Source organism: Haliotis rufescens, unplaced genomic scaffold (assembly GCF_023055435.1).
Source record: "Haliotis rufescens isolate VD_foot unplaced genomic scaffold, xgHalRufe1.0.p SCAF_26, whole genome shotgun sequence".
Taxonomy (NCBI): Eukaryota; Metazoa; Mollusca; class Gastropoda; order Lepetellida; family Haliotidae; genus Haliotis; species Haliotis rufescens.
Genome location: NW_025963957.1, coordinates 334,851 through 341,881, shown reverse-complemented (window position 1 = coordinate 341,881; position 7,031 = coordinate 334,851). Strand labels below are relative to the sequence as shown.

At 41.5% G+C, this 7,031-nt stretch overlaps 1 protein-coding gene across 1 annotated transcript in view; it reads right to left on the bottom strand.

Moving 5' to 3' along the window:
• Positions 1-590: 590 nt before the first annotated feature.
• LOC124141494 (NXPE family member 4-like) overlaps positions 591-7,031 on the bottom strand; it is a 45,418-nt gene continuing 38,977 nt past the window's right edge. The window contains exons 2-4 of the mRNA XM_046509533.2: positions 1,825-2,478; positions 1,597-1,658; positions 591-1,407 (exon numbers count right to left, since the gene is read on the bottom strand). Of these exons, the coding sequence (XP_046365489.2) occupies positions 608-1,407; positions 1,597-1,658; positions 1,825-2,478 (1,516 nt within the window). The 3' untranslated portion in view covers positions 591-607. The remainder of the gene's footprint in view (positions 1,408-1,596; positions 1,659-1,824; positions 2,479-7,031) is intronic.

Sequence of the window (7,031 nt, the reverse complement as noted above, 5' to 3'; positions counted from 1 at the left end):
AATATTCAAGCTATATGACGGCGGTCTGTAAAATAATCCAGTGATTGACATCAAGAGCATCGATCCACGCAGTTGGGGTCGATGACCTGTATCAACTAAGTCAGCGAGCCTGACCACCCGATCCCGTTAGTCGCTTTTTATGACAAGCATAGTCGCCTTTTACGGCAAGTATGGGGTGCTGAAGACCTATTCTACCCCTGATCTTCACGGGTCCGCCGGACATGTGGTCTTAACGATTAACACATAACGCTCAGCAACTTAAAACGTAATTGGGAATGAAGGCAGGCGATTATCAATACCGACTGATATAGACTTTCGGAAGGAACATTCATGTAGTTTTAACGCTTAACACATAATGCTTATCAACTAAAACTTGTGATTGAAGGCCGGCGTATATCTGTACACAAATTATTGAGTAATATACACAAAATATGTTGTTTAGTCCTATTTTATAAAGTCAAAATTATTTATAAAAAATAAAATAAAATATGATACTTAGCCTCGCACATGCGTAGGTAGCTGGGGACTTATTCTGCCCCGGACCAGAATCACAACGATGGTAACAACTCGAAGAAGACTAATTGATTCAGTATTATCCCAATTTATTTCAACATTTTACAAATCCCATCATATAATTCACCATGGCTCGAATGATGGTTTTATTTGGATGCTGCATCTCATTCTCAGATGCAACTGTCATGTCCCACATATTCAGAAATATGACGCTATCCTTCAACTTAGTAAACTCCTCCTCAATTATCTTGTCATAAATGCCACCCCAGATATCATCCGTCCTACCTATGATAGCCCCTTGGTCGTAGAAAGCATGATAACCTTTAACGAACACAAGCGTGTCCGGGGCACGTTTCTTAAGTTCAGCTACAGATTGGCTTGTTCTTCGGACATGCAGTCGATACAGATCAGGATGGTATGCCATGAAATGACTATAGAAATGAATAACAACGATATCTCGTGATCTGCTGGGTATTTCGTCGATATAGGAATGAGTGGCTTTTAATGCACTCAGATTCTCCCAGGTTTTTCCATTGTGGAAGGGAAAGCAGTGAGGTCCCCAAAATATGGAGTAATTATGTAATTCACGTCTAGCTAATGAGGGCTGATGCCAAAACTGTGTTGTCCACCTTTCTGTCACCAGCTGAAGATCGAGATATTTTATCATGTAGGAGAGGAATTGTCTGGTGGTGGAATCTCCAAATAGCCACATGGTTCTGAATTTGAGACATTCATTCCAGCGCTTTGGGGTGTCTTGGAAGGTGCTTCTGCAGTGTGTAACGTGCCATGTCCAGTTCAGAAAATGACCAGAAGGGTATTGAGATGACCATGTCAGGCGAGGGGGAAGGGCGTGACACGGGGCAAGATTATCCTCCCTTGTAACCATTGAGTCCTCTGTGAAATGTGAAAATACCTTCTTTCATTTCTTGCAGATAATTCCTATACTCAAATTATGAAAAATAGTATGGATTTATGCATGGGAACTTAAATCATAGATAAAAGTAAAGCTGGTGATTGTCCTTGAGTAATTAGAATATTAGGTTTTGCGGGAAAATGAACCAGTTTTATCGTAAAAAGGCGTACCTCCAGAGACGATGATTTCTAAGTTGGACTTGCTTCGTAGATGCCTGTGTAGTCTATTGTACCTGTAAAAGTAAGGCTGTGTTGAGTTATATTATATAGTTGAGATGTGAAGTGAAGGAAAACACGCTTTAAAAAGGCATATGTAACAACATTTAGCATTATTCAAGACTACTTCCAACTCCACTCTACATGCCAGCTAAACCACCCCTGTTCAAATTTGCATCCTACCTGAACATCTTCTTATATATATCTTTGTAATTCAACTCAGAAAAAAATGAGCTCGTCAGCTTCCAGTCACTGCATGATAACCCCTCTGACGATGGACGACCACAGAACCAGGGGAAGCCGTAGTTATTTGAGGTGTAGTTACAAACAACACCATATTCTCGAACGTGTTTTTCTGGTCCACAAATTGTATCTTCCCAAATTCCATTTTTCCTGTAGCGGGCTTTTATTTTACTTATTCGTTTGCCATTGAAATTTGAATACAAAGCATCGAGAGTTTCTTTTGGAGAAGCCAAACTAACAGTTATCTTCACTTTTCCCTCGAAAAGCAGTTTTATGATTCCAGTGTAGGTGCCATTTTGGTTGTCCGTGACAATTCCGTTTGCACATGATCCCTTTGCCACATCCTTGATCCACATTCTGACGTAGTCACCTCCATAACGTTTCCTTCTGTTGTACCCATCCCTGATAACGACTTTAATCTTTACTTCATCACCAACTTTATACACAGGCTTTATTGTTGTTATTTCAAAATCAGAATACCTATAGTTGGCGATGGATTTAAAATCCCGGATATGTTTGAATGAAGAGGTAGCTGCATGTCGCCTGTATTCGACCGCTTGGTTGATGGAAAGGCTCTGAATTCTTTCTTCAAAACTGTCACATAAAGAAAGCATGGTTAGCATTGTAAACAAATTTAGTGTATTAAAACTTTGAATTACTGTCTCTTGTGTACTTCTTCAAATATAGTTTTGGGAAATATAAACCTGTTACATACATATGTGCATAATGATAAACATGGTGGATAATAAGACCACGGTCTATCATTTCAAAGGAATTCAAGTATCAAAAGTACTGTTTACACTGCCAAGAAATTGGATAACAGTAGGTTTGGGTACTATTGATGAGACGGGTTGTTTGTTACACTAAGGCGACAAAAGATCATAAGAAATCTTCACTGAAAGTCCATTGTACGAATCCACCTAGTATTATGAGCATGTGTGCATGAATCACCGTCAAAATTTGATGATAACAGGTGTTCGCGAAAAGGTGAGCGTATCCTGCCCAATTGGTGGCACCCGTCACGAAAACATCCAAAGGCAAGTCAATTATTTACCGGCCTAAACATGAGAACATGTGGTACAAGTCATCATGGTACAAGTCACAACTTTTGTCACTGACGCGTCAAATTTAGAAATTTTATCCACATGTCTACCATGAAACGTTCTGAGAGATTCACTAAGGCCTTGGCTGAATCAACCAAATTTCAAATCAAATCAAACATTTGACAGATTTCCTCTCCGAATTCCTTCAGTCCGATAACGAAATACTGTGGAATACTGTATGTTCTTGTATATTGTTACACCAGCGGTTTAATCTGATGGTTCACCTTAATCCACTGTAGATTTAGAAATGTCAGTCACATAAGATTGAAATGCAACACTAGGGTCTCTGTTCATGTTAATATACACCAATCTGAAATCATGTGTTTCAACTCATTGAGCACTGGTTATTGAATTACACATTAATACCGGAATAAATCATGACTCAATCTAACTACTGTGGTGATTGTTTTGAATATTGGATCGTCATTTGGAAAACACATTTAATATACACAATTCTGTCATTCTTTGAATTGTAAACACATTCTTTCAGCTACACAAATACAGTGCTTTCAGCGATGATCCCGTAAAGATTTCGGTTTAGAATCAGTCTTCAGCCACCCTTGCTTGTCGTGAGGCGGCTTTCGGGATCGTGTAGTCAGACTCGGTGACTTGGTTGATGCATGCATCGTATCCAAATTGCGTGGATCGATGCTCATGATGTCAGTTAATGGACTGTCTGGTCCAGACTCGATTATTCACAGACCGCCATCATATAGCTTGAAAATTGCTGAGTGCAGCGTTAAACAACAAACAACAAACAGTGGATGGCGGAAATGAAGTTTACTAAATTAATAGGAATACGTAAACGTTGGGCACACAATCAGCCAAGTCCGAGGTACCCTATTAAGTCCCTAACTTCGTACGACAAGTATGATCTGTAGTCCTCAAACAGACAAGAAATCAACATTTTCAATACGGCTACCCTGTGCGCCATATTAAAATTGGATCCAAATATCGAGAAAATTTGTCAGAAACATTTACTCACAGTATCACTCAGGTGGATTCAGATGAGTATAAAACAATAATAATGTAAGATCTATGCTGAAAATGATTGACATGGTAGGGCAACAATTATATCTAAACACTACAACAGAGTTCTGTTTGTTGGTACACCGAATACTTACCAGATATTGCATATTACATTAGAAATGACTCAAATAGTGGCTGAGAGACTAAAATGAATATTTAAATATCGCCACCGCGGAGACTATATTGCCAGGACCAGATACTTGAAACGTCAGGACCCGTGAAAACTGGGATAGAGTAGGTCATCAGCAACCAATGCTTGCCTTTAAAGTGAGTGAGTGAGTGAGTGAGTTGGGTTTAACGCCGCTTTTAACAGTATTCCAGTTATATCACTGCGTGTCAGCTTAATGTGGGAGGAAAGCCCGAAGTGATGCAGGTCTTAGACGTTTACCAATTCGGTGAAACCCACGAGCACGGGTATGGTGCCGACAAACCTAGAAACATAATCGGGGCGAACCGGGATTCGAACCCACAATCATAGGTTTCTGGCGTGCCCAAGGGACGCAACTCTGCACAGCGAATCGCGGCGCCTTAGACGACTGGGCCACCCGTGCCCCCTTGCCTTAAAAGGCGACTTGTCGTAAGAGGCGACTAATGGGTCAGGGTGGTCAGGCTCGCTGGCTTGGTTGATGCATGTCATCGTATCCAATTTGCGCGGATCGACGCTCATGATGTCAATCACTGGATTGTCTGGTCCTGACTCTATTATTTACAGACCGCCGTCATATAGCTGAGTGTGGCGTTAAGCAACAAACAAACAAAATATATGCATTGATGGAGATGTCGGAGATGTTTGTTGGTTCATTATCACCTTTACACTGTTACACTGTATTTTATCCCTGATACACTGTGACACTGTATTTTATCCCTGATACACTGTTACACTGAATGTAGCAGATGCCTTGACATAATCGACTCTGGGACAGGTGACGGGGTCTTGTTACTATGAGCGATCCACTCCATCAGGACACGATGACACACTATGAATTCACTGAGGCCGACGGCTGATCCATATAGTCGTTTGTAACAAGCACAGGCACTCGTGAAGAGCAACCTCCCCGTGGTGAGTGCTGGGTAACACTAATGGCTCTTCCCCCGTGTGGACCCGGGATAGAATACATTGTATGTCCTCAGCACCCCATTGCTGGTCGTGAAAGGCGACCGAATTGGGCAACCTGTTTGCCGTGGGTTGTGCCCTTTGTGTCGGCAGAGGAAGTGTTGAGGACGATTGAACCGGCAATAGTGTTCCTTAGTCCAACACAGCACTTTGACCCCAACTTTGCCTACACGGGTGGTTGGATGGGCCCGGTCCTATCAATCGGCTGGTCATGCCATGCCCTGTGCGTTTAATTTCATTTGCACAATTTTGGTGGTCATGAGCTACATTTCAATTTATTCTACTGATTAATTTGATTTGATTAAAATCAAGAATTACTAGAACATTGCTATGTTTGCCTAGAAGGCAGTGGCTCATGGGCCAATCCGGTGGAACAGTTTCTGATGCTTCTGCTTAAGTATATCCTCTTGGTCTCCTTGGTGTCGCCTGTCGGAGGCCCACAGGTGTATGGCATCGTCCTTGTTCATACTCCATGGTAAGTTGGGAGCCAAGAGGGTGAAACAAAATCACTACCAACATGGAACCCCCTATGAAAAAACGTTCCCATGATTCAGATGATTGGTTTGGTACGGAGGACGTTCGTCCGCAGGCTCCTGTCACTTTTGGAAACTGGCCCAGATTTCTGGTCATTTCTGCTTTGGATGGTTCATCTCTTAAGCTTAATCCATTTGCCGTTGAGAAGGCTATACAAGGCATAGCTGGTGATGTTGATGACACCCAAAAGACGACGTAGTGGGTGTTTGCTGATAAAATGTAAGAGACACACACAAGCAGTTAGCCTTCTTTCCATAAAGACCCTGGCAAATGTTCTCGTTGTGGTTTCCCCGCATAGGTCACTGAATAGCAGCAAGGGAATAGTACGAGAAAGAGGTAGATTCCTTGCTGATATGAATGAAGATGATAGACCTCAACGGCCAAAATGTTCTCTCTATGAAACGGTTTACTTCAAAGTGAAATGGTGAGGTCACCAAGACCAATACGTACCTGTTTACTTTTGGTATTCCGACTCTTCCACCTTCAATTTGAGCAGGATATTGTAGTATCAAGGTTTATATGTACCTACCGAATCCACTGAGATGCTACAAGTGTCAACATCATGGCCATGGTTCCAGAACATGTGACAAACAGGCTGCTTGTCATCGCAGTGGTGGCAATTGTGCAGACAGTTCTCAGTGTGTTAAAGATCCCTCATGTGTGAATTGTGGCGGTAACCATGTTTCCTCGTCAAAAGAATGTCCAATATGGAAACGTGAGTCAAAGGTTGTAAAAGTCAAACATGAGCGGAACATCTCCTTTCAGGATGCTAAGAAGATTGTTTTAGATGAAGAACAGTGTGTTCGAAAATCTTACTCTGCAGCTGTTTCACGACCAAATTCACGGCCTGTTCCCCAGCCTGTTTCACGCACAACTGTCGGATGTCAGACAGATTACACATGGACCACAACGGAATCATCTGAAAAACTTTCACTTTCTGCTAATTCAGCAACTGTTTTAGAAACTGCCAGTTCTCAAACACCTACCCCAAAACAATCTAAGAAATCAAATCCAAATGTTGACTACTAAAAAAACAAAGGCAAATCAGACCGTCTCCCTAAGGGTCATAGAGATCTTGTTACTATGTTTCATAGGTTTGATGTGTTTGAGGACATGGATGTGTCTTCTCCACAAAACACACGATCCAGGAGCCATTACCCTCAGAAAAAAGGCCGTGACCGGTCATCTGTCATTACACCATAATGCATAATAACACAATTATACAATGGAACTGTTTAGGGCTTAGGGCGAATTTTGATGAGATTAAACTTCTGTCTAAAGAATTTAATCCCGTTGCTTTTAGTCTTCAAGAAACATATTTATGAGAATGCGATAATCTTAACTTCCACCAATATTATATGTTTCAT